General features: G+C 39.7%; 4 protein-coding genes across 18 annotated transcripts in view; 2 read left to right on the plus strand and 2 right to left on the minus strand.

Moving 5' to 3' along the window:
• Positions 1 to 8,932, plus strand: part of EIF2AK2 (eukaryotic translation initiation factor 2 alpha kinase 2) — a 56,614-nt gene extending 47,682 nt beyond the window's left edge. For 3 of the 6 annotated variants that reach the window (XM_065527176.2, XM_045369498.3, XM_045369499.3), the window contains exons 15-17: positions 685 to 786; positions 2,450 to 2,503; positions 2,582 to 4,832. In XM_065527176.2, coding sequence (XP_065383248.1) covers positions 685 to 786; positions 2,450 to 2,503; positions 2,582 to 2,701 — 276 coding nt within the window. In that variant the 3' untranslated portion in view covers positions 2,702 to 4,832. Of the gene's footprint in view, positions 1 to 684; positions 787 to 2,449; positions 2,504 to 2,581; positions 4,833 to 8,798 lie in introns of those variants that run through there. The other 3 variants (XR_012422496.1, XR_012422497.1, XM_015433781.4) reach the window with 2 other exon arrangements.
• NDUFAF7 (NADH:ubiquinone oxidoreductase complex assembly factor 7) overlaps positions 1 to 27,276 on the minus strand; it is a 172,458-nt gene that overhangs the window by 139,361 nt on the left and 5,821 nt on the right. The gene's annotated exons all lie outside the window — the stretch shown is intronic.
• GPATCH11 (G-patch domain containing 11) lies at positions 11,732 to 25,005 on the minus strand. 3 transcript variants are annotated; one of them, XM_065527181.2, is made up of 10 exons: positions 24,945 to 24,974; positions 22,610 to 22,614; positions 21,082 to 21,153; positions 19,662 to 19,888; positions 18,808 to 18,849; positions 17,515 to 17,635; positions 17,296 to 17,386; positions 16,799 to 16,912; positions 15,467 to 15,548; positions 13,285 to 14,763 (listed from the first exon to the last, which is right to left on the minus strand). In XM_065527181.2, the coding sequence occupies exons 3-10, from the start codon at positions 21,138 to 21,140 to the stop codon at positions 14,708 to 14,710; spliced, it is 792 nt and encodes a 263-aa protein (XP_065383253.1). In that variant the 5' UTR covers positions 21,141 to 21,153; positions 22,610 to 22,614; positions 24,945 to 24,974; the 3' UTR covers positions 13,285 to 14,707. The 3 variants fall into 3 exon arrangements, with proteins under 3 accessions (XP_015289272.1, XP_065383253.1, XP_073868065.1); XM_015433786.3 differs by lacking the exon at positions 22,610 to 22,614 and having other exon boundaries at positions 11,732 to 14,763; positions 24,924 to 25,005; XM_074011964.1 differs by lacking the exons at positions 13,285 to 14,763; positions 15,467 to 15,548; positions 22,610 to 22,614 and having other exon boundaries at positions 16,430 to 16,912; positions 24,924 to 25,005.
• Positions 25,159 to 27,276, plus strand: part of HEATR5B (HEAT repeat containing 5B) — a 106,795-nt gene continuing 104,677 nt past the window's right edge. For 6 of the 7 annotated variants that reach the window (XR_012422493.1, XR_012422492.1, XR_012422491.1 and 3 more), the window contains exons 1-2: positions 25,159 to 25,238; positions 26,083 to 26,230. Coding sequence is in view for 3 of the 7 variants with exons in the window: in XM_005576125.5 (XP_005576182.2) it covers positions 26,105 to 26,230 (126 nt within the window). In the remaining 4 variants the exon portion in view is untranslated. Of the gene's footprint in view, positions 25,239 to 25,361; positions 25,671 to 26,082; positions 26,231 to 27,276 lie in introns of all 7 variants that reach the window. The other variant, XM_065527174.2, reaches the window with a different exon arrangement.

Here is a 27,276-nt window from a genome sequence, read left to right on the forward strand (position 1 = left end):
GTAAAGATATAGAACATTTTGCTCTTTCAAGCTCCTTTCCAGTCAATGCCTCCTCCCCACTGATCAGAAGCAACTAGTGCTCTGAGTTCTATCCCCATAGTTTAGTTCTTCCTGTTTTTAACCTTCATATGAATGGAATCAGACAGTAGGTACTCTGTTGTATTTAATTTCTTCATTCAAAATAATATCTTCTGGAAAAACTTTATTTGTTGCTCATACCAGCAGAGAATTCCTTTTTATTGCTGAGTCGCAGTCCATTGTATGAATATGCCACAATATGTTTATCCATTCTTCTGTTGTGGTCCTTTGAGTTGTTTCTAGTTATGGAATATTGTGAACAAATACGCTATGAACAGCTGCAGTGCAAGTCACCTACAGGGTGCTATTTTAACTGCTTTATCTGCTGCATCTCACTTACCCTCGCAATTAAACTCTGTGGTTGATACTGTTGTTATCCTGATTTTATAACTGAGATTATTCCCATGTTAACCATTAATTTACACAGACGATTCAGCTATTCGGCGGGACAGATTTGAACCTAGGCAGTCAGACTCCACAGATCTTGCTAATAAATAGACGTTGTGTGATGTAAGATGTTTTGGTCAAATAACGTTTTTGGGCTTTAGAAGGCTGGAAATTTATGTAAGGAGTGTAACAAAGGTAAATCTATTTTGGTCTCTTTAGATTTCTTCGCAAGACTATGGAAAGGAAGTGGACCTCTACGCTTTGGGGCTAATTCTTGCTGAACTTCTTTATGTATGTGACACTGCTTCCGAAACATTACAGGTAAAATGATCTCAAAGAAAGAATTAAATAAGAAAAATTATTGACTACTACCTTCAGAGTGCTGCTGCAGACAGTTCTTGCTCTCACGTGAGGATGGGCTTGAGTATATTAGTATCTGACTGCAAATGAAATATGAATTTTCTGTCTTTCAAGGTTTGGCAAAGACCAAACACTTTGTTAAAAACCAGAAACTTTGATCTTCCCTGGAAGGTAGTACATCTCATAAGACTCGTAAGACTTGTCAGTCAGTAAAATTTTATTGATTGACTGCTTTGTGTTAGACACTGTGCTAAGTGCTATAAGGGTTGCAAAATACACAAGCCTTGGCTGGGCACAGTGGCTCACCCCTGTAATCCCAGCTTTGAGAGGCCAAGGCGGGCAGATCACTTGAAGTCAGGTGTTTGAGACAAGCCTGGCCAACGTGGTGAAATCCCATCTCTACTAAAAAATACAAAAATTAGCTGGGTGTGGTGGCGCACACCTGTAATCCCAACTACTCAGGGGGCTGAGGCAGGAGAATCGCTTGAACCCGGGAGGTGGAGGTTGCAGTGAGCCAAGATCACACCACTGCACTCCAGCCTGGGTGACAGAGTGACATTCCATCTCCAAATAAATAAATAAATAAATAAATAAAGCCTTGTTCTCAAGGAGCTTATTTTCTAAAAGGGAAGATAATATAAGAGAATGCCGTAAGCATTTTAGGAGAAGGCATGAAGTCTGTGGAAGCAGCTGGGAGGGAGATCTTTCCAGCTTTAAGGACTTAGGTTTCATGGAGACATCTAAGCTGGGCTCTGAAGGATCTGTTGGCTTCTCATAGTCCAAAACAGAAAGGGTGATTCTAGCATGGAGGTGGGAATGTATGGAGTGTATCTGGGGACAGCAGACAGTGTAAGTTGTATTGGAATATATAAGTTACAAGGAAGTAGTAGCTGGTGAGACTAGAAAGATAGGTTGGGCTAACTTAAGGAAAAAATGTGGACTTTCTTGCTTAGGCAGTGGGGAGTCACTAAAGGCAGTAGGCAACTAGATATCCTACTCTTTTTTTTTTTTTTTTTTTTGAGATAGAGTTTCACTTTTATTGCCCAGGCTAGAATGCAATGGCACGATCTCGGCTCACTGTAACTTCTGCCTCCAAGGTTCAAGCAATTCTCCTGCCTCAGCCTCCCGGGTAACTGGGACTAAAGGCATGCACCACCATGCCTGGTTAATTTTCTTGTATTTAGTAGAGATGGGGTTTCACCATGTTGGTCAGGCTGGTCTCAAACTCCTGACCTCAAGTGATCCACCCACCTCGGCATCCCCAAGTGTTGGGATTACAGACGTGAGCCACTGCACCCAGCTGTATATCCTACTCTTAAGCTCAGGAAAGGGAACCTTCCTGGAGTCAATAACCTTATCCTCTGTGAAACAGTTAGAAGTACCTATCACTTAGGGCTCCAAAACGCATGAAGGTAGATGGTGAAGATGATGCACTTAACACTTCACGTCATAATGCAAGGATGGTTATTAAAGTGGGGGTAGGGTAGGGGACAGGGAATCCTGTATGCTTCTTGTCTAGAGACTTTCCCAAAAATCTGGAAATATCCTACATTTCAGGTGTCCTCAGCCTTTAGTTCTGTTTGTTTTTCCTAATATATACCTATCTTTTTTTTTTTTTTTTCAGCTTTTTCGAGACCTACGGGGTGGCACCATCTCAGATGTGTATGATAAAAGAGAAGTAAGCACTTGAAAATCATCAGAATTTTATTTATTTCAGTGTTTTATTTCTTACTGTTGACTCTCACTGTCATTGCAGAAAACTCTTCTAAAGAAATTACTCTCAAAGAAACCTGAGGACCGACCTAACACATCTGAAATACTAAGCACCTTGACTACGTGGAAGAAAAGCCCAGAGAAAAAACGACATACATATTAGAGCCCTTCTGAAAAAGTATCCTGCTTCTGATATGCAATTTTCCTTAGATTATCTAAAATCTGCTAGGGAATATCAATAGATATTTACCTTTTAATGTTTCCTTTAATTTTTTTACTATTTTTACTAATCTTTCTGCAGAAACAGAAAGGTTTTCTTCTTTTTGCTTCAAAAATATTCTTACATTTTACTTTTTCCTGGCTCATCTCTTCATTCTTTTTTTTTTTTTTTAAAGACAGAGTCTCGCTCTGTTGCCCAGGCTGGAATGCAATGATCCAATCTCGGCTCACTGCAACTTCTGCCTCTTGGGTTCAAGTGATTGCCTCAGCCTCCTGAGTAGCTGGATTACAGGCATGTGCCACCCACCCAACTAATTTTTATATTTTTAATAGAGACAGGGTTTCACCATGTTGGCCAGGCTGGTCTCAAACTCCTGACCTCAAGTAATCCACCTGCCTCAGCCTCCCAAAGTGCTGGGATTACAGGCATGAGCCACTGCGCCCAGCCTCATCTCTTTGTTATAAAGATGGAAAAAACGCCCCCAAATTTTCTTTTTATGCTATTAATGAATCAATCAACTCATACCTATTTATTAAATTTCTACTGCTTTTAGGCCAAAAAAAATAAGATCGTTCTCTGCCTCACATAGCTTACAAGCCAGTCGGAGAAATATGGTACTCATAAACAAAAACAAAAAAAAGTGATGTACAACCACTTTGGAAAACAATTTGGCATTATCTAGTAAAGTTGAATCCATGTATACCCGTAAAACGGTCAATTCTGTTCCTACATACATGCTTACAAGAATGTCCATAAAACCCTATTTATAATAGCCAAAAGAACAGGGAACAACCATAATGCCCATCAAAAGAAGAATGGATTAAAAAATTTATATTCACACAAAGGGGTACCATATAGTATTGAAAACAATTGAATTACAGCTAAATGTAATAACGTAACACAATACAACTCTTGGGAACATAATGTTAAGCGAACAAAGCAGGTTTTCAGAAAATATATGCAGAATAATTCCATTTATATAACGTTCCAGAGCATGCAAAACTAAATCATTTTCTATATGAAACCCAACAAATGTGATGAGACAACAATGGGAAGGAAGAGAATGAGAAATACTTAATTCTGGATGGTGGTTGTCTTTCAGGGCGGGGAATTATGTGATTGGGGAAATGGACTTTCAAAGGTAACGGTAACTTCCTTAAACTGGATGGTAGGTCCACTAGTGTTTGCTGCATAGTTTTACATTTTATCTTAAATACATTTTTTATCTATTTTATCAACCGCTTTAAAGACAATTGTGCTGTAAGGCAGTGGCTAAAAACAGAAAATAGTCCATCGGGAAGGGTGAGATGGCTTTCTACTGAGCACAGGGCTAGAAGTGACAGCCCAGTGGGCCTTCCAAGTATATGCCAGGGTGTTAGATGAGTAGAGAGGAGACCACCCAGGAAGTCTGGACAAGGGGCCTGGTATGAGCTCTGGAGAAGAGATATTTGAGGAACACCGGGTATGCTAGTTTGTTGTCCTGAATTGCTGTAGAGAATGCTGAAAGATAATCTAAATTGCATCTTAGAAGACCCTGAAGGTTAATTTGAACTTAGGGCAGTTGTTTTAGTTTGTTTTCTTATTGCCATAAATGGATACTTGAGGCTGGATAATTTATAAGGAAAAGAGATTTCTATGACTTACGGTTCTGCAGGCTGTACGAGAAGCATGGCACCAGCATCTGCTTCTGCTCAGGCTGCTTCCACTCATGGAGGAAGGTGAAAGACAGCAGATGTGCAGAGATCATATAGCAAGAGAGGCAGCAAGAGAGTGAGGGAGAAGGGCCAGGCTCTTTTTTAACAACCAGCTCTTGAGGGAACTAATAGATTGAGAACTCCTTGCTTCCCCTCCCCAGCACACCCCACCCCCAGGACGGCATTAATCTATTAATGAGGGATCTTCCCCCATGACCCAAACACTTCCCATCAGGCCCCACCTCCAACATTGGGATCAAATTTCGACATGAGATTTTGGGGGACAAACATCCAAACTATAGCAGCAACCAACCACCATTCTAAAACTGCCATGTGAGTTTAGGATTTTAAAAAAGGGCCACATTTAGGTTAAACAAAAAGTGAAAATACAGTAAGAGAAAATACTTTCATAAAGGCTTTAAAAAGTGTTCATAAAAAGCAGTTCCTACATTTTTCATGTAAGATTCATCAATAGATGCTAAAACTATTGGATGAAAATCTGTTGTGGAATAGGAATCTTCACAAGGATTTAAATATAATCCTACAGAAGATATATCAGTTATACAGGGGAAAATGTACCTTTACAATGGTCACCACAATAACCAAGTGATTCAATTTAGCAGCACCCAAGGTGGAGCACCCTAACATTATGCCCCTCCTGATGTGATTTAAGAATTTTACTTATTTAGTTTTCTTGCACAAAGTGTTAAACTGGAATTTAAGCATGAGGAAATTATTAGACAAATCATGAATGTAGTCATTCTATAAGATGATTGACTTGGGCTTCTCAAAAAGTCAGTGTCATGAACAAAAAAAAAAAAGAGAGAGAGAGAGACTTGTAAGATCTAATGACCAAATGCAATCAATGCTTGAATCTTCATTGTATCCTGGATATTCAAAGAGACAAAAGCTGGACACAGTAGCTCATGCCCGTTATCCTAGCATTTTGGGAAGTCAAAATGGGAGGATGGCTTGAGCACAGGATTTCGAGACTAGCCTGGGCAACACAGTGAGTTCTCATCTCTACAAAAAATCAGAAAAAATTAGCTGGGCATGGTAGCATGCATCTGTGGTCCCAGTTACTTGGGAGGGTGAGGTGGGAGGATCACGTGAGCCTAGGAGGTCAAGGCTGCAGTAAGCCATGATCATGCCACTGCATTGCAGCCTGGGTGACAGAGTGAGAGCCTATCTAAATAATAATTTTTAAAAATACAAAGAAAACAACAACCCAGCAAACAGCTATAAAGATATCTTTGGGACAATTGAGAACATTTGAATATAGACTGCGTATTGGTTAACAATGCCAAATAACTGTTTTCTCAGGTGTGATAATAGTATATGCAGAAAATGTTTTGTTTTGTTTGTTTGTTTGTTTCGAGACAGAGTCTCACTCTGTCGCCCAGGCTAGAGTGCAGTGGCGCAATCTCGGCTCACTACAACCTCTGCCTCCCAGGTTCAAGTGATTCTCCTGCCTCTGCTTCCTGAGTTGCTGGGATTACAGGCACCTGCCACCACTTCAGGTTAATTTTTTTTCTATTTTTAGTAGAGACGGTATTTCACCATGTTGACCCAGCTGGTTTTGAACTCCTGACCTCAGGTGATTCACTTGCCTTGGCCTCCCAAAGTGCTGGGATTACAGGCATGAGTCACCGTGCCTTTCCAAAAGTGTTTATTTTTAGGCAATGCATGCACAAATATTTAGAGGCCAAGTGTGTCATGATGTCTGCAACTTTCAATGTTCAGTAAAAATCAACATGGAGAGAGAAAGAGGACACACATGTGGCAAAATATTAGCCATTGAACAATTGGCAAATCTAGATGACAGTACACAGGTGTTTTTGTATTATTCTTTGAACTTTTCTGTAGATTTGAAAATGTTCTGCGCAGAGAGAAATCTTTTTTTTTTTTTAAATCAGGTTTTAATGAGGCTATATTCAAAAGAAACACTAAATGATGTGGCCAGTTAGTGAGAATGTAGCCTTATCTTTACCTGACCTCATTTTAATATTCCTACTCTGGCTGGGCATGGTGGCTCATGCCTATAATCCCAGCACTCTGGGAGGCCGAGACAGGTGGATCACCTGAGGTCAGGAGTTTGAGACCAACCTGGCCAACATGGTGAAACCCCCTCTCTACTAAAAATACAAAAATTAGCTGGGTGTGGTGGCGGGTGCCTGTAATCCCAGCTACTCGGGAGGCTGTGGCAGGAGAATCGCTTGAACCCAGGAGGCGGAGGTTGCAGTGAGCCAAGATCGCGCCACTGCACTCCAGCCTGGGTGACAAGAGTGAAACTCAGCCTCAAAAAAAAAAAAAAAAAAAAAAAGGTATATACATTCTACTCCTATGAAATGAATATAGCATTTCTTAGCAACTTCTATTTATCTGTGAGTATATATTTTCTTGGCCTCAAAATTAAAGTAAAAAAGTATCCTCTTACTCAGGAGGACAGGGGCAAGAGCCTGGGACCTTATTTGGTAATTAAAATGCACACATACACACACACACACACACACACACACACAGAAATTTTGAGAGCCATTTTAATATAATTGCCTTATTAGAAACATACCTTTTAGGGAATGTTTGTCACTAAACCACATATTATTTAAATATGTACATGTTTAACATAAATACATACATAAAATTCACATGCATACTTAACACTTATGTTAAATATATTCACTGTATGTATATATGTACACAATATATGCACATATATGTGTGGATATGTGGTATGTGTGCATGTGTGTGTATGGCCAGCTACATGATTTGTGGGACTAAGGGCAAAATGAAACTGTAGGGCCCTCATTCAAAAATTAGGTGTGGGATGCTTCTAAGCACAGTCTTGTGTAATTGCACAGGTTGCATGTCCATGAAGCCATCCTGTGTGTGTACATATATGTGTGTGTGAATATATATTTTATATAATACGTATATATGCATGTATGTATCTGAGAAGAAATGTTTAAAAGACTACATATAAGCTCTTCCAGGTCTCTACTATCTGTTAACTAACTAGAGACATAACTCACAACATCCATTGCCCACTGAGTGTTCACCATAATTTGAGATTCTTGGCATGTTAACTTTTCATTACGGAATATTGAATAATTTCAATATGATTCATACTTATTTAAATTTTTTAATGTTCAAACATACACAAAAATAGAATAATGAAACTCTACCCATCACCCAACTTCAACAAATGTCAATACTTTACCTTTCTTAATACATCTAACCCCTTACTTTTTGTTTGTTTCTTTTGGTAAAGTATTTAACTGTAATTTTTTTAAAAAAGAAACAGGATCTCACTCTGTCACCCAGGCTAGAATACAGTGGCATGATCACAGCTCCTTGTAACCTCGAACTCCTAGACTCAAGTGATCCTCCTGCTTCAGCGGCTTAAGTAGCTGGGACTACATGCATACACCACACACCCAACTAATTTTTAAATTTTTTGTGGAGATAGGGTCTTGCCATGTTTCCCAGGCTGGTCTCAAACTCTTGGCCTTGAGCGATGCTCCTGCCTTGGTCTTCCAAACTGCTGGGATTACAGTGTCCGGCCCTACTGGAATATTTCAAAGTAAAGCTCAGGTGTTACATCATTGCACTTGTAAGTACTTTAAAATGTATCTCTAGCAGATAAAGTCTTTTTTAACAAAACCACAGCATCATTGTCACACTCAAAAAATCCACAAGATTTCCTTGATTATCATATAATGGTCTGTATTGTTTCTATCTCAAAAATACAATTTTCTTTGTTGTTGAAATATAGATCCAACATTGCATTTGGTTGATATGTCTCCTTTACTCTGTAACATTTACCCCTGCGTTTTAGTTCTTCCTGGCTTTTATTTGTCCTGTGGAATTTCCTCCATTCAAGATTTGACTGATGGTATCCCCATAGTGTCCAGTTAGACCTAGAAGCTGGATTTGATCCTGGTTCATTTATTTTCTCCCAAGAATACTCCATAGGTGATGCTATATACTTTCTCTTGCATCATTTCAGGAGGAACATGATGTCTGATTGTTCCACTTTCAGTGACTTTAATATTGATCAATGGGTTCTGGTGGTACCACCTACTACAAAGTTTCTCATCAGTCCTTCACCTGATGGTTTTAGCAGCTATTAATGATTGTTGCCTGGATCCATTATTTCATTTCAGGGGTTGTAAAATAGTGTTTTTCTGGTTCTGTCAAACCTCTTGCATTTATCAGCTATGATTCTTTAAGGAACTTTCTCTAAATCTGAATGGGAAAGATGGGATAAATATTTACAATTTTTAGAGTGAGTTAGTGCCCTAGCAACCTCCAAAGTTGACAAATGAGTATTTCTTTAAATCAAGGTATGGCCCAACCAATACTTTGAAACCAGCATGTTTAGAATGGAGCAGGAAGAAACTACATTTGAAAGGTCAGAAAGTGGAAAGACTAAGAGGGCCTGAACAATAAGAGGACAGAACCAAGAGGAGTTGGCAACTAACTGGATGTGGGGATTAAGGAAAGGTAAGCATCAAAGATTACCTCCAAGTTTGTTAGAAGGTGAGTAGCAGGATTCTGATGCCATTAAAGTAAATACAGGTCTCAGTCAAATGAACCCCAAGTGAAGGGGTGGCCTGCCCCTCCACACCTGTGGGTGTTTCTTGTTAGGTGGAACGAGAGACTCAAGAAAAGAAATGAGACACAAAGTATAGAGAAAGAAAAAGTGGGCCCAGGGGACTGGCACTCAGCATACAGAGGACCCACGCTGGCACCGATCTCTGAGTTCCCTCGGTATTTATTGGTAATTATCTTTACCATCTTAGAAAAGGGAAGTGGCAGGATAATAGGATCATCGTAGGGAGAAGGTCAACAGTAAGACATATGAATAAAGATCTCTGTGACGTAAGTTTAAGGAAAAGTGCTGTGCCTTGATATGCATATGTAAACATTTCTATAAACCTTTTTAGTGCATAAAGAGCAGCATTGCGCTAGCAAGTCCCACCTTCAGCCCTAAGGCGGTTTTCTCCTTTCTCAGTAAACAGAACATACAATCGGGTTTTACACCAAGATGTTCCACTGCCCAGGGATGGTCAGGAGACAGATGTTTTTCTCTATCTCAACTGCCAAGAGGCCTTCTTTCCTCTTACACTAGTCCTCCTCAGCACAGACCCTTCACAGGTGTCAGGCTGGGGGATGATCAGGTCTTTCCCTTCCCACGAGGCCATATTTCAGACCATCACATGGGAGAAACCTTGGAACGATACCTAGCTTTCCTAGGCAGAGGTCCCTGCAACCTTTGGCATTGTACATGTCCCTGGGTACTTGAGATTAAGAGAATGGTGATGACTTTTCACAAGCATACTGCCTTCAGGCACTTGTTTAACAAAGCATACCCTGCACAGCCCCAAATCCTTTAAACCTTGAGTCACCACAGCACGTCTCTTGCAAGGACAAGGTTGGGGGTAGGGTCACAGATTAACAGCATCTCAAATACAGAACAAAATGGAGTCTCTTATGTCTACTTCTTTCTATATAGACACAGTAACAGTCTGATCTTTCTTTTCCCCACACCAAGAGCCACATGTATTTGTGGGGTAGTTTATTTGTCTCACGCTTTTACCTGTTACATGATTTTCAGTAATTTAGAACTTAAGCGAGTAGTGGGGCCACTGTATATCTATCAACATGGTGAGGTAGAGCACGTTTGGGAGGGAAGACGTTGAATCCCATTTGGTGATGGTGAGCTTGAGGTGCTGCCAGAAAATTGCACGGAAGATAGGAGGAGACTGTAGAAAATGCAAGATGGGAAAGGTCTCCACTTACATGTTAACTGTTTCTCTCTAAATGGCCATCCAGGCCTCAATGTCTACAGTTCTTGATCTGTGATTATGACATATCCAAATCTTACGTTTCTTAAAAATAGTCATAGATGAAGGGATCACAGTTGATAGAGGTATGGTGACGTTATTGGCTTAAATTCTAAATCACTAGAAACTCTGTAATAGGCAAAACAGTGAGGCAAATAAAATGCTTCTCAAATATGCATGGCTCTTACGGGGTTAATTTGATTTGGACATGTATTAATTTCTTATCGCTGCTATAACTAACAAATTACCACAAACTTGGTGGCGTAAAACAACACACATTTATTCTCTTTCTGTTCTGGAGGCCAGAAGTCTAAAATGAGATTCCCTGGGCTGCAGTTCACTGGGCAAGGCCATGCTCCTCTGGAGGCTTCCGTGATGCTTCCCATATTCAGTGTTTCCTGAGGAAGCCCCTCCCATGCAGGTCTGCAGTTTTACCTTAACAGGCTTTTGCACTCAGTGGCTCTCTTCTGTGGTTTCTATCTGAAATTCTCTTCATTTTTCTAAAATAACAGCTTTATTGGGATATAATTCATATGCCATACAATTCACGCATACAGTATACAATTCAGTAGTGTTTACTATATTCAGAGTTGTGCAACCATCACTTTTCTCACCCCCAAAAGAAACCCTATGCCCATTAGTATTCACTCCATTTTTTCACAACTCTAGGTAACCACTAATCTACTCTCCATCTCTATAGATTTGCCCATGCTAGACATTTCATATAAATAGAATCATACATGTGGTCTTTTTCACTGAGTATAATGTTTTCAAGGTACATCCCAGCTGTGGCATGAATCAGCATCTCATTCCTTTTTATTGCCAAATAATATTCTATCATATGGATATGTCACATTTTATGTATCCATTCATCAGCTGATGGACATTTGGGTTGATTCTACTTTTTGGCTACTATGAATAATGCTACGGTGAACTTTTGTGTACAAATCTTACGTGGACATGTTTTCATTTCTCTTGGATGTATATTCCTAGGAGAATGGCTGGATCATAGGTAACTCTTTCCTCATAACTTTGCATATCAAAATTATATCCAACTTTTTAGAAGCCAAATTCAGTGTTATTTCCAAAGTGTTTAAACATCTACTCAAAATGAATCTTCTCCCTAGTACTCCCATTGTTTAGTACCTAATTGTTCTTACCAGTTTGTCTTAGAGCTCAGTGATTCATACATAGCACTTTTCTTCATTATACTGCTAATTTCATTATATTGGAAGAATGGGGACAAGCTGTCACTCTTGTATACCACAAAGCAGTGAGTGCACTGCTATGAAGAAAGCAGGAACTCAAAGTTAAGAATTTTGAATGCTTGAGCCTGTAAAATGTGTCAAATAATAATGTTCATTTTCAAATTTCAACAATTAAATGTTTAACAAATAACACTTGAAATAAATGTTTGTTAGAGAAACCAATTTGGTATGTTAAAGTATTTATTTTGAATTTCAGAAACTACAGTATTCTGGATTTTTAATTAAGAAAATAAGACATTTTAGAATTTCTAGATAGGACTTTGAAAATAAACAGCACAATATACACAAAAGTAAATGACAACATGACATTAAATTTTACATTGTTTTGCAGTTTCAAATTTCATATGAATGTTCTACAACAAATTTTAAAATTATTTTCAATGTTTTGCTTCCCTCGGTGCTCATTATTGCCTATTTATAAAGTCATAAAAGGCCTAAAAATAAGTTTTTACTCATACTGAAAGCCTGATTTTTTTTTTCTCCTTAAGATGGCGGTCTCTCACTGTGTTGCCCAGGCTGGTTTCAAACTCCTGGGTTCAAAGGATTCCCCACCTCAGGCCCCTGAGTAGCTGGGACCAAAGGCATGCACCACCACACCTGGCTGAAAGCCTGTACTTTTATCCTTCGATGGACAAGAATGGAGGGATATCTCCCACTCTCTAAGCTGGTCTAGTTCCAGTCCTAGGCCTGTAAATGTAGACCACAATCCTGGTGAAGTCATGGGTTCCATCAGTGTTATTCTGGCATTCGCAGCATAATTGTCATGAACATATTTAAAATATTTTAGGCCACTGAGCAGGTGTGGGTTGTCCTCATAGTAAGAGGAGAAAGGGAAGCCGGTTCCTGTCTAACTCCATTCCATCTGAAATTATCCATTTGGCTTTGGGATTTGACTGAATGTTGTTATGTTGGCTGAAATGACACCAAAGTATTGACTGTAATTGCAAGGGTAAAATGTACTCCTCTGTTTTATTAATAGCTACTAATCAAATTAAATTTTATATATATATATATATATATATATATATTTTTTTTTTTTTTTTTTGAGACAGGGTCTTGCTCTGTCACCCAGGCTGGAGTGCAGTAGCATGATCTCAGCTCACTGCAACCTCTGCCTCCCAGGTTCAGGCAATTCTCATGCCTCAGCCTTCTGAGTAGCTGGGATTATAGGCGTGCGCCACCATGCCCAGCTAATTTTTGTATTTTTAGTAGAGAGGGATTTCACCATGTTGGCCAGGTTGGTCTTGAACTCCTGGCTTCAAGCGATCTGCCTGCCTTGGCCTCCTAAAGTGCTGGGATTACAGGAGTGAGCCACTGCGCTCAGCCAATTTTATAATTTTTTTAAAACAAAAAAGTAAATATTAAACAATAGCATCCAACCATATAAACTTAAAATATTTTATATATATATATATATTTACATTCATAAAAATAATTAGTTTTCTGGAGGAAGAACTGAGGCCCAGAAGTTAACTAGATTAGTGGTTCAAGCTAGGCTGCATTTTAGAATCAAGGACAGTGATGCCCAAGTCACAGTAACTAATGGCATCAGAATCTCTTGGGATGGGACCCTTTTATTATTATTTTGTAAAGCTCCCCAAGTTAAGCTTGAAAAGTAAATTAGGTAATATTAAGTCAGAGATTAATACAAGTTGTACTAAGAGATTAATACAAGTTGTACTACTGATTATCTTACCCTAGCAAGTGTAGGTTAGTTTTTGCGATCTTCTTATGTATGCTGTTTCTAATAAAAGGGGTTGTTCTCTTGCTCAATCCAACTAAAAGGTGAGCTATAAAATCACACAGGTGATCACAACTCTATCCAAAGAATGGTGGCGCTCTATACTTAACCTCAGCGCTAGTTCTTATCCTCAGGTGCTCATCACTCATTCTTGGGACTTCAAAATAAATACAGATATCCAGAACCACCTGAGACTAGATGAATCAAAATCAATCACTAGGAGAGACGCCTGAGCATATGAACTTTTAAAAAGGTTCATGATTTTGATGCCTCACCCTGGATGGAGCTCTCTCATAGTATATGCCACATGGTATGTCCTTAGCTGTATTCAGTAAAATTACAGGGAAGGAGATTTCAGTTTAAGAGAAAACAAAACAATTTAGAGCTACCCAGTAATGGAATGGTTTTAAAGCAGTGAGCTCTCTGTGGCTGGAAGAATAAAGGCAAAGGTTGAACTATCACTTGCTGGGAATGCTATCAAGGGGTTTCCAAATTCAGTAAGTACTTGGATCACACGATATTTGAGTTTCCTCACAATTCTTAAGTTTCTCTAGCCAAAACTTCCAACAGATCACATATAATGGATATAGACATTGTCATGAAAACTCATGATTTTACCAGAAATTATCACAGTTATTTTGTTTGTAAAATGGATTAGAATTTAGTAGTACTGGTGGAACACTGCCTCTGACATCAGCCTTATTGAGGGGAATACTTTTCCCCTCCTCTTCATGCTTGGATGGAGGGAAGGGAAATTCTCCTTGCTCTTTCAAAGCAAGAAGTGTAGGAAAAAGCTCTCTGAATCCTCATTCATTCCTTCCCAACAGAGAACTGTCTCATCCCACAGGTGATACAAGAAGGAACTAAGCATGTGTGGTCCAGTCCCTGGTGGTTTCCCTGACCTTGAAAACTAACTGGTCTCAGAATGCAAAGATGGGCTCTGCCCCAACAAGACAGAGACCTGCTGTTCTCTCCAATCAGGGAGAAATTAATAGAGTGTTCAACTGGAGAAAAAGTCAACCTTCTTCTCTATTTCAGTTTATTCACTGATAAAGTGGATATTTTTCTCTTCCTCTGACTCCCATTTCTTATCTCTCAATTTGTTCCAAAGTGAAGAGGGGAATAAGATAGTTACCTGTTGGTGTCCTTAAACCCCTCATGTATCACAATACAGCAATAAATTGTAACTGTCCATCTCTATGATACTTGTGTTCTGAAATGCCATTGCATTATTTTTTTCAAGTCAGTGAACACTCATAAAGTACGAAAAGAACAAAACATTATATAAAGTCCCTCTTTCTTTACTGGCATAAAAAATTTTGGATTTCCAGCTGCTGAATTGTCCATCCCTAGGAAATAATAACACTTTTCGAGTTTCTACTTTATTGGGGATAATCTTAATCATGATCTGCAGAAGTTGGTCCTGGACAATTTGAAGATAGGTCTTCTTTATCTGTAAGTTATGTGAGGGAAATGAAAGATTAATACACCTTCTCCAGTAAACTATTCTAGAATATTATTTAAACATAACATGCATTTTTTGATCTGATGTTTTCTACTTATTCTGCTAAACAAACCAGAAAAGATAAAAACAACAATAACCAAAAATACTTCACTCTCAAGTACAAAGTTCTTAAATACAAGTTAGCAAAGGTAGCTGGGGAAAAGGTGTTAGAAGGAGAAACACTTGGCTCTGTAAGACACCTAGTAAGTGTAAACCATTTCTATCCTTACAATGGGGAAAAAAAAAAAAAGGAATGGATTTCAACATATCTGATTTCTATGGTTTAGGGGTAATATTCTATCTAACTATATAAACATTAGCTCTTAAAAATTTAATATAAATTCTTTCGAATATCTGTAGCCAAAGAAAGAATCTTTAAAAATAAAGCACAAAACATTCATCATCCTCAGGTTATTCTAAAATTATTTCTTTTGAAACAAAACACTGAAAAATTCCCTTTCACACATTCAGTTTAAAAGTTAAATGCAATTCTCATAAAGCCTCAATTATTTCTATATCCACTATTTAAGACATTGGTCCCATATTGCCATTTGAATGGAATAAGAAATCTCCATTGTCAGTGGGGGAATGACTTTAACTAAAAATTGGAGAGTATTCATCTATTTTTAAAAAGTATAAAGCATTTTCTTACCTTCATAGGCTGTTCCACACCAAATACAATACAGATGTTCTTCTCTTAAATAACTAGTCAATATTTGTAATTTTTCCAGTACCTAGATATAGGATACAAGCACATTAATACTTTACATTGAACAGAACCTTGGTTTTCTGGCTCTTAGATCATGCTGAATTAGCTCAAGGCTGTAAATATTCTGCTATACTCTGGAATAGTTATTAGAAACGTCAAGGGCAGAACTGATATATTTGAATGTGTTCCAGTTCATTAGCCACCCTGAGATTTTCACAAGTCTGCCAGACACAATAGAGACTGCTTGTTAACATTGAGAAAATAGTTTTTGGATGGCCTTATTATAATCAGCATCCTTTAAAGGCTTTTTCTACTTTCAAGGCATCTACCTCCCCCAGGTAAGGTGAAGGTGAATATTGCCTCCTTTTGCCACAAAGTTCTCATCAGTGGTCTCCCAATTAAGTGGAATATAGATTTTTCAAATTGTGAATGTTTTCTACAAAATTATTACACTCAAGTAACCATAGGGGTGTATTTTCCTTTCTTGAATAATCTCCATTTCCTTTTTTTTTTTTTTTTTTTTTTTTTGAGACAGGGTCTCGCCCTATCACCTAGGCTGGAGTGCAGTGGCATCATCTCGGCTCACTGCAACCTCTGCCTCCCGGGCTCAAGTGATCCTCCTGCCTCAGCCTCCCAAGTAGCTGGGATTATTGGGTGCCCCACACCTGGCTAATTTTTATATTTTTAGTAGAGACTAAAATACACCACCATGTTGGCCAGGCTGGTCTTGAACTCCTGACCTCAACTGATCCACCAGTCTTGGTCTCCCAAAGTGTTTGCATTACAGGTGTGAGCTACCACACCCAGCCTCCATTTCCTTTTGATTGTGTTTTTTTGTTGTTTATGAGTAGGAGAAAAAAAGTACACATTAGAATCACTTGTAGAAGTTTTGCAGGAAATAAGGTATAAATTAAAATAATTTACATTTGTTGCTAATTCATCATCTGAACTGTAGCTGAGATGAGAGGACAAATGGAAGCTAAAGGGAAAAATTATATGTAAGTTTTCATTTCGGGTTAGTAAAATAATCCTGCAATGCAGTACCTCTCAACCAGGGGTTATTTTTCCCCTCTGGGACATTTAGTAATGTCTGGAGAGGGTTTTGGTTGTCATAAGCAAAAGTGCAACTGGTATCTGGTGGGCAGAGGCCAGAGATGCTGCTAAACATCTTGCGAAAAACAGGACAGCTCCCCACAACAGTGGATTACCACAACTCAAAGTGTTAATGTTGCCAAGGCTGAGACACCCTATGAAGGAAATGGTGCCAAAGCATACGCTTAAATCTTCACTCTTATATTCATCTTCATCCTGTTCTTTTTCTTCTTCATCTTCTTCAGTCTCCTCTTCAAGCCTCAACCAGTACCATGCTTCCCTGGGAACCTGAATATTCTGAAAATACAGAAGTATTCTCAATTAAACATACTAAACATAAGAGCATGACAAATATGTTCATGTCAACATGAATTCATTCTTTCAATATGTATTCACCGAGTATGGCTTTAAGAGTAAAAACACTTTATAAAATTTATATATTTATAAATTTATATATTTATAAAAATATATAATTTTATATAAATTATCACAGATCAGAAGTGCACATTACATGAAAGCTTTAATGAGTAGATAAGCCAGGCTTGGAGTTCTTAGTTTTTTTAAAATATATATATATACACACACATATATAAATATGTATATATATACACACACATATATATGAAATCACAGTGGGCACCAAAACACTTTACTAAACTGAAAGCTGGTAAAAGGCTTACTTTCTGGGCATCCAATTGTTGACAGGCTCGCTGGCTTCTTCTGAGATCTCCTTCTAGCTTCATTTCATCTTGCTTATTTTTAAGTCGCATTCTAATTGAAAGGAAAAATTGTACACTGAAGGTCTACATTCTCTTTAACCATTTTATATGCCCAAGTACCAGAGAACATACCACAATAAAGAGGAAATAAAACCAAAACCAGCTCAAAAACAGCTTTACCGAAACTGTTCTGCAGCTTTTTCTTCAGCTTGGTTTTTCATGTGAATCTTTTTTCTGTAGCTTTCCAATTTTTCCTCTGCTTTCCGTTTTAATGATGCCTCATGACCAATGCCACTTTTCCCTATTCAAACCGAAAATTCTGATGAGAAACATACTGACTTGTATGTACAGATTAAATGCAATTCTCACTTGAGTACTATCACTCACAAATCATTTGAATACACTAATAGTAGAAAACACTAAGGTTTTTAAGCCCAAAACATAATCTGATTTTTACAAAGATTATTAATCTCATAAGATAGTAATACTATGAACAATTTTTCGAATCAGAAAAACAGTATTAACTGTTATAGTTTTACTTAAGTATGATGAATAAAGTATATCTTTTTCTCTTGAATTCATCCAATGTATTAAGCAAAACATTTGGTAGGTAAATCTGTCTCAGAACACTTTTATTCTATTTTATTTTTATAGAGACAGGCTGGTATGTAGTGGCACAATCATGGCTCACTGTAACCTTGAACTTGTGGACTCGAGGAATCATCCCGCCTCAGCCTCCTGAGTAGCTAGGACTACAGGTATGTGCCACTACACCCGGGTAATTTTTAAAATTTTTGGCAGAGACGAGGTCTTGCTATGTTGCCCAGGCTGGTCTCAAACTCCTAGCTGTTTTTTTTTTTTTTTTTTTTTGAGATGGAATTTCACTCATGTTGCCCAGGCTGGAGTGCAATGGCGCAATCTTGGTTCACCGCAATCTCTGCCTCCTGGGTTCAAGCGATTCTCCTGCCTCAGCGTCCCAAATAGCTAGGAATACAGGCATGCGCCACCATGCCCGGCTAATTTTGTATTTTTAGTAGAGATGGGGTTTCTCCATGTTGGCCAGGCTGGTCTTGAACTCCCGACCTCAGGTGATCTGCCCACCTCAGCCACCCAAAGTGCTGGGATTACAGGCGTGAGCCACCGCGCCCAGCCGACTCTTGGCTTTAAGCAATCCTTCTGCATCGGCCTCCCAGAGCCAAACAGTTTTAAGACATTTCAATGGACAAAAACAGTATTGCACATTCAACGGTTATAATGATTTGTTCTTCCCACATTTGTGTAGTTTAAATTTTATTTTATACTCACTAAAACTTATTTCTTTTCTGGTTGAAGATGTTTAGAAATTTAACAAAATTTTACTGAACTGTAACAGTACCATCATTAAAAAAAAAAGTATTTATTGAGCAAATATATGTGGTAGATCTAAGGGTAAGTTATTATTACTGGCAAGTATGCTCCAAAATAATTACCTACCTGTTTTGATATTGAGAGGAATCGGTTCAACAATACCACCCCCTGAAAGAGAATGAAATACAAACTACTTTAGAAAATCTTCCTCAAACTACAGGACAGTGTAAGTATGCAACTTTACAATGCTCTATGCACATGCCCTCCTGTTTCAATGATATTCAAAACTGAAATCTGAACATCAGTATTCTATATATAATCAATTACCTCCCTTGTCTTCAAATACCTACTCATCAAAAAGGCTGATTCACAGCCTCCTATGCCACCTGAAGGTGGAGTTTTAAGAAGGAACAACACTGATATTATTAGTGCAAGAGGGTGATAGCCTTAAGTGAAAGCAAAGCAATTACGATAAAGGAAAGAAAAACTGTTTACAGAGGTTACTATAAATATATAGCCTCTCTATCTTAATAAGCAGTTTCACTTCCTAAAAAGAGAGGTGTGAATTAAGCCTCTCCAACTGGACAGTCACTCAGATGGCTGCCACAGGTACAGAGCAAGCAGGGCAAAGTCTTGCCATCATCCTCAGTGTTGTTTCAATGTCTTTAGCTATTGCACTTCTCAACCCACCACTTATCACCATTCTTTGCTACTTCTGTTGTAAGCCACATCCATCTCAGTTGTTAGTGCCTTCAAGGCTAAGCTGGGCTGATAAGCAGCTCTTGATGGCATATGTGGTATCTAAAATAGATGCGGGATGATGAAAGTTCTCCATAAGGCTTATTAATACATAATAGACTAAAAAGCCCAAGTTGTTTTAATTTCTATGTAGATAAAGATTAAAGCATCAGCTTTGGTCCTCATTCATAAGTCACAATTAGGTGTTAAGGAATACCTGTCTATTTCCACTCGTGACTTACCACTCTTGCCAAGTGCCTGACCACTTTTATAGCCCATCTTTTGCAGCAAGGCAAACCCTTTGTTTTCACAGCCTAGTGCATTCTTCAACCCAACGTTACGTCTTTCTTGTTCTTCTTCTTTTAAACTCTTCTGCCTGTTTTTCAAATTGGCTTCCTGTTGCTTTTCTTCTTTTCGGCGGGCTTCTCGGATTTGCCTTAGCATTGGCAATCCTGGTCTGATATCTTCTCTGAATAAGGGAAAAGTTTTTTTAGATGAGTCCATAAAGTTTTCTTTTCTTTTTTTAAAAATTTTTTGAGATGGAGTTTTGCTCTTATCACCCAGGCTGGAGTGCAATGGCATGATCTCGGCTCACTGCAACCCCCACCTCCTGGGTTCAACCGATTCTCCTGCCTCAGCCTCCTGAGTAACTGAGATTACAGGCGCCCACCACCATGCCCGGCTATTTTTTCCATTTTTAGTAGAGACAGGGTTTCGCCATGTTGGCCAGGCTGGTCTCGAACTCCTGACCCCAGATGATCCGCCTGCCTCGGCCTCCCAAAGTGCTGGGATTACAGGCATAAGCCACCACGCCTGGCCAAGTTTTCTCATAACTCTGTCACTTACTCACCTGACAACAGTTAATATTTCGGCACTACCTCTATGATCATCTTTGTTATTATGACATTAGAGCCTAATCAGTGACCTCTAAGAATGGCTGTTTTAGTAGAAATGATGAAGGCTGGTGCCAGATCGTAGGAAAATAAGGAAAGCACAAAGTTGAAGAAATCAGATATAGTAAGTTTAGACTTACTATGTTTCTAGGATGTTGGCAATAATAAAGAACAAAGTTGTATATAATAAAGAACAAAGTTGTCCCAACTACTAGAAGAGACAATATGATGAAATAAAGGAAAAGGAGTAAATTTCCTTGGAAGAAGGCAATAAAAAGGATCATGGGCAAAAGTACAATGGTTAGCATTAAAAGGAGGAAGTGGCTTCTAGTATCTTTGTATGGAGGCATAGGAGGTACTTCCATAAAGCAAGAAGACTGACTTTCCAACCGCACATTTAAACTCAATGTCAGGCTGGGCACGGTGGCTTATGCCTGTAATCCTAGCACTTTGGGAAGCCAAAGCCTGAGCTCAGGAGTTAGAGACCAGCCTTGGCAACATAGTGAGACCTTGTCTCTGCAAATAATAAAAAAGAAGAGTTAGCTGGGCATGATGGTGCAGGCCTGCCAGTCCCAACTACTTGGGAGGCCGAGGTAGGAGAATCTCCTGAGCCTGGAGAGTTGGAGGCTGCAGTGAGCTATGACTGTGCCACTGCACTCCAGCCTGGCTTACAGCGTGAGACCCTGTCTCAAAAAAATAAAATAAAATGTCATTGCTTAATCTACACATCTAATACATATCATTGCATTGGGTATGCACATTTACTTACTGGACATTAATGAAGGAATCAGACATATAGTCCTCTTCTTCTGCCATGTTCAACTTCATATGGCTATAGTATCTACAAATAAAGTAATAATTACTTTTTTTTGTGTGTGTATCAGAATGGAAATAAACCTTTCTGTATCTGCAGCCATGAGCTGTCTCTAGAGCTCCACTATATATTCAGGTGCCCTTTGGACATCTTTATCTGTGGACGTTTCAAACTCAACACTCATTTCTTTCCCCTCTCCCCAGCCTTCTACATCCCCTGTATTTCCATATTAATGTCATCATTATCTCCTTCCTCCTGACCTCTTATGAAGCTGTGTCAAGTCTTCCTCCATAAAACTCCTCACAGACATTTTTTCTACAGCTGCGACCACTGCTTTAGTTCAGGCACTTTTTTTTTTTCCTCACCTGAACTATTACAACAGCTTCTTAACCAGCTTCTTAGTTGGTCTCCTCTTCCAATCCATCCTCTGCACCCCATCCAGAGGTTTTTTGTTTATTTGCTTGTTTGTTTTTAAATACAAGTCAGGTCAGGTTATTAGCCTGTTTCAAATCCTTCATTAAACCTGACTCTGTAGGCAGTGGGGGACCAGTCACTTTTGCAAAGCATGAGATGTTGTCCTTCATAATCTGACACAACTGTCCCTAAGGATTCATTATTCAAGCCCCATGGCTTCTCACTGCCCTCTGAACACAGCATAGACATTTCTTCCCTGTAGGCCAAGGCTACCCTCCCTTCAGAAACCTGTCCTGACCACTCCAGGCCTTTCTCTACAGCACTTTATGTCCAAGCTGCTCATGTGGAACTCGATATAGTTAACAACTCACTTATATGGAAATATTTTTGAGGGACAGTTTCTATCCAAAATAGTTAAAATCATGTAATTACTGGCCCTTAATGGGTTAAAGTAATTATCTACAAAAGTACTACTCAAACTTTATTGTGTATACAAATTGCACTGAGATCTTCTTAAAACACAGAATCTGATTCTGGGGCTGGAACCTGAGGTTCTGCATTTCTAACAGGTTCACAGGCAATGTCAATGTTGCTAGTTCAGTTGCTTTTAAGACAAAAGTGTAGTCACTTGTTGTGGTGCATATATAGTGTTTTTTCCTGCCTACCATCTTTTCCTTTGGGAACCCAACCCTCTGCCCTTCATGTGGTTCTAGTAGAAGGTGGCAATGTCAGTATCCCATATTTCCTTGGGCACAAATATGGTGAATTATAGTACCCTATGTCCAGCCAATAGGGGACGAGATGACCCAGCCAGGGAAATAACCATCTCTTTCCTTACATTATATGAATATATGGGTTGTCGGGGAAAGAAAGTCTTTTACGGGTGTTCTGAACTGGGAGAATGTGAAGCTGGGCTGTGGATGGCCATCTTCTTGGCCACATGAAGGGATCTTGTCTGAAGAATGAAGCCAGATAGAGAAAACGAGCCTAGTTTTCAAGGCCGTGGATTCTTTGATGCTGCGACTTAGCATTCTACCCCATTACATAGACTAATACATTTCTGCATTACCTAAGCTTGCTGAAGTAGAGGTTCTGTCAACTGCAACCAAGTGTCCAGAAAATTACACTGGATGAAAAAAGGATTACTATACTAATTTTTAATGGTATTCTTTTTTGTTTTTTGAGACAGAGTCTCACTCTGTTGCCCAGGCTGGAGTGCAGTGGTGTGATCTCAGCTCACTGCAACCTCCACCTGCTGAGTTCAAGCAATTCTCGTGCCTCAGCCTCCCGAGTAGCTGGGATTACAGGCATCCACCACCACACCCAGCTAATTTTTGTGTTTTTAGTAGAGACAGGGTTTCACCATGTTAGACAGGCTGGTCTCAAACTCCTGGCCTCAAGTAATACACCTGCCTCACTTGGTCTCCCAAAGTGCTGGGATTACAGGCATAAGCCACCATGCCTGGCCTGATTTTTTATATTTTTAATGTATATCTTCTCAACTAGATAATGTATATCTTGTGCTAAACACAAAAACAAGTCCCTTATATCATCCCTACCTACCACTGCATCCAAAACATAAATGCTTAATAATTGTTTAGCAACAATGAGGATAAAAAGGGTCTTTAATATTTGTGATTTTATAACTTTTTCCTATGTCAACATGTCATTTTTAAACACTTTTTAAATAAGTACAGAAAACACATAAAACAAACACACAGCTTAATACATTTTTGTGAGTCAAACATTCTTGTAACCATGTGGTACCCTCCAACATGGCTCCCAATCATTCTTGCTGCTTGGTTTTCTACATCCTTAGTGTAGTCTCCTTCCACAGTGAACAGGATTAATTTGTGTAACCAATAGGATTTTGTGGAAATGATGGAGTTGATTTATTGGTCATAACTGCAGCACTTAGGTCATTCTAACTTTGAAATTGGATGACTCACTTGAAGGAAGTCAGCTGTCACATAAGTATACTCAAGAAGCTCTATGGAGAAGGTCACACGATTGAAATCAAGACCTCCTATTAAAAGTCAGCACAAACTCATGAGCCACAGGAGCGAGCTACCTGGGAAATGGATCCTCTTGCTCCAGTCAGGGAGACCTTCAAATGACTCAGCCTGGGCTGGCATCTTCACTGCAACTTCTTAAGAAAGTCCATGCTAATAAACTAAGCCAAGCTGCTAACAAATTCCTGACCCATAGAAACTCTGAGATAACAAATGATTACAGTTATCTTAAGCTGTTACATTTGGGGATAATTTGTTATGCAGCAAAAGTTATCAGGAGGTAGAACCTTATCAGGCACCTGGGAGCCCTCGTCCCCTACCCAGTTGCACCTCTCTTTTGGTTCTAAGAATAGTCACTATTCTGGTTTTTATGGCAATCATTTCCTTCATTTTCTTGGTAGTTTTGTCATCCACGTGTGCATCTTTAAACATTACAGTTTAGTTTACCTATTTTTATAATAAGTTAAAAACGTGCACTATTATATACAGCATTTATGATAATTCACCTACTCCCTCTAAATCTGATTCTTCATTTGTAATAACAGCATTTTTACACATAATGGTTTAACATTTACCCAGTATATCACACATTTTTATCACACTTAACCACCACTAACAACTCTACAAGGTAGGAATTGTTTTTCCTATTGGAGAAATTAAGGCTCAGTATGGCTAAATGACTATTTCAAAACCACAAAGAATCCAGGTCACAGTGCCTTGCAAATAGGATTACATTGTTTTTAAGAGACCTATTTAAAGTGCCAGGCACATCTGAATGCGGTTACATGTTGCTTTTAAAGCTCTCTTTCTATTGGTAAAATATACTTTAGCATTATCCATTTCCATCAAACATAAGCATAAACGTCACAAGGCGATACTCTGGCAGAGATGATGGAGGCTTGGACCAGAGTGATAGCAATGGAAGTGGTCGCATTTGGGGTATACCTGAAGGTAGAGCTTACAGGATTTGCTGATGTTGTAGGTAGTACGTAAAGAACGATGTCAAGATAACGCTAAGTTTTTGGCCTGAATACGTGGAAGGAGTTAACATTTTTTGAGAGTGGGAAGACTGTAGGAGTAGGTTTGTTTTTGTTTTTTTACTGGGGGTAGTCAAGAAACAGACATATTGAGAGTACTATTACATATAAAAGTGGAGAGATGGACCTACAGTACAAATGTGACAAGAAATGTCCCACTCTCAACACTATGCTCAGGAACCGCTGATCCCTTCCCTCCCGCGTTCCTCCTGGCTGCAAGCGCCCCACAGACGCAACCACCCACGGATGGAAAGGTGGCTGACGGTGTGATATGGTACTCACGGCCACCGCACGCTGCCTTTTATCATTCTACCGGCGCTCCCCAGACCCTTACCTGACAGCTCTCTTATCTGACAGCTCTCTACTCTCCCCGGTTCAGCTCCGCGGAGCGCGCGCTGCGCATGCGCCCACCAACCAGCATCGGACTTCCGGGCCTCGGCTCACAGCAGTTTCCGAGCGCAGACTCAATTGGAAACTTGTGGTGGGTGATAGGAGGACGTGGTGACTGCGCTTGCGCAAGACCAGCCCTCCGCGCAAGCGCTGTTCCCTTGTTTCCTGCAGGCAGGAGTGCGGGAGGTGGGGCATCCGGGTCTCTTGGTGGCTGCCTGTGCCCCCGGAGCTCAGCTGATCTGCCTTTTCAGACTAGAAGGTGAGGTCGCGGAAGCATGCACGTTGACACGCACGGACTCCTGTCCCACGTACATTTTTAGACGGGTGGGGAGGAAATTTGAGTTCGTACTGAACATTTTCCCTTTTCTGGCTACCTGCGCAGTTCCGAGCCGCCGCCTCGTGCTATTGACAGCCTGCGGAACCCCACGGAGGCTTGCGGCGGCCTCTTGCGTTTCCCCGGGTCAGCCGCTTTCGGTTTTTGGAGTAGCCGGGTGAAGCCAGACCCCGAGCGCGCGAGGCTTCTCGGGTGCATTCCTGACCGCCCGGTGTTGTCACTGAGGCTTTGGCCGCCGGGACCTGGCCGCCCCACCCATCCCCTTTGGAAGAGTCTTGGAGACCTGCAGTTCGGGATGTCTGTGCTGGGTGTTTTGACCTCAGTCCCCCTGACCAGGTGCAGCGCGGGAGGGTAAAGGTGCGATATACCGAACAGTGGACGAGAAAAAGAGGAGGATGGTTGTCAAGCCCGGCTGGGGTGTTTGATCTTAGTGCTTCAGTTTTCTCATTTATAGAAAGAGTAAATGACATATGTGTTGCTGGACATATTTCTTCTGGAATAATGCCTTTTTTTTGGGCAGTAATTTATTTTAATTTTCCTTTCACTCCATGATTCATTCTTCCTTATACCAAGCAGTTTTTTTCGCTTTTTTTTTTTGTTTGTATTTTTGTCCTTTAAAAGTATGTTTTCAGGTTTTGCCTCAAAGAAGTTGAGTTTTTCCACAAAAGAAATGAGTAGTCATACTTTTCTTAGTGGGTATATTCCATAAAGCTTGACTTTCAACATTAAAAAGAAACTTACAAGTATTTTTTACTCTGTTAAATTTAAGGTGTGAATTTAAAACTTCAGTAATGGAGTTAGCCCACAGTTTATTGCTAAATGAAGAAGCTTTGGCTCAAATCACTGAAGCAAAAAGACCGGTTTTTATCTTTGAATGGTTGCGATTTCTTGATAAAGTCTTGGTTGCTGCCAACAAGGTATGGTATTGCTCTTTTTTCCCAGTTGCATTAATGTAAAGAGATTATGTGGTCATGATTCTTAAGAAAACATATATTATGTTTTGGAAGGTTTGTGGGTCACTTATGGAACTTCAGAATATTGCACGAATGGGAATTTAGTGGCAAAACTCAAACCTCGTTTAAATCCAGCTCATTGCCTACCTTCTTTATATCTCTACCTGTGCAGTTCATTGTAACTGGAGAAAAACGTGGCTACATGATTGGTGTCACTTTAAATTTATCATCACCCATTGCAAGTGGTCTGTCTATGCAGCCTAACAATCCCAGTATCTTCACTTATCTCTCTGAGGAGTCAATAATAGGCTTTTTTTTTTCTTTGTTTTCTTCCTGCATAGTCTCGATTCAGCTTATTTTTTATTGTCTGTGTATTTTATATTCTGTCTTTAAAAGTAGATATGGCCCGGCGTGGTGGCTCACGCCTGTAATCGCAGCACTTTGGGAAGCCGAGGTGGGCGGATCACCTGAGGTCAAGAGTTCCAGACTAGCCTGGCCAACATGGTGAAACCCCGTCTCTACTAAAAATACAAAAATTAGCCAGGCATGGTGGTGGGCGCCTGTAATCCCAGCTACTCGGGAGGCTGAGGCAGGAGAATCGCTTGAACCTGAGAGGTGGGGGTTGCAAGGAGCCTAGATCGCGCTATTGCACTCCAGCCTGGATGACAAGAGTGAAAACTCCATCTGGGGGGGAAAAAAAAAAGGTAGATGCTTCCCTCAAATGTCTGATGATCTTTGGCTGTTCAAATTTAAAAGTGAGTAGTAAAACCTTTTCTCAGCAGGGCCAATCTTTTAAACTGGACTTCACTGTAGGCTGGTCTGGTTCCTGACCGTAGTATTTCAGATTTCTGTAGGCTGCTTATTCCCCAGAAGATACTTTTCTACTCTCAGGTCTGAAGAGTATATGGCTAGCTGGCTATATTCTTGGAATTGTGGGAGAAGAGTGGAGACTTTAACATTCAGTATGTGTACTTTCACTGCATATCTGTGTTTTCAGTGCAGTTTTCCCA

This window comes from Macaca fascicularis, chromosome 13, assembly GCF_037993035.2.
Source record: "Macaca fascicularis isolate 582-1 chromosome 13, T2T-MFA8v1.1".
Taxonomy (NCBI): Eukaryota; Metazoa; Chordata; class Mammalia; order Primates; family Cercopithecidae; genus Macaca; species Macaca fascicularis.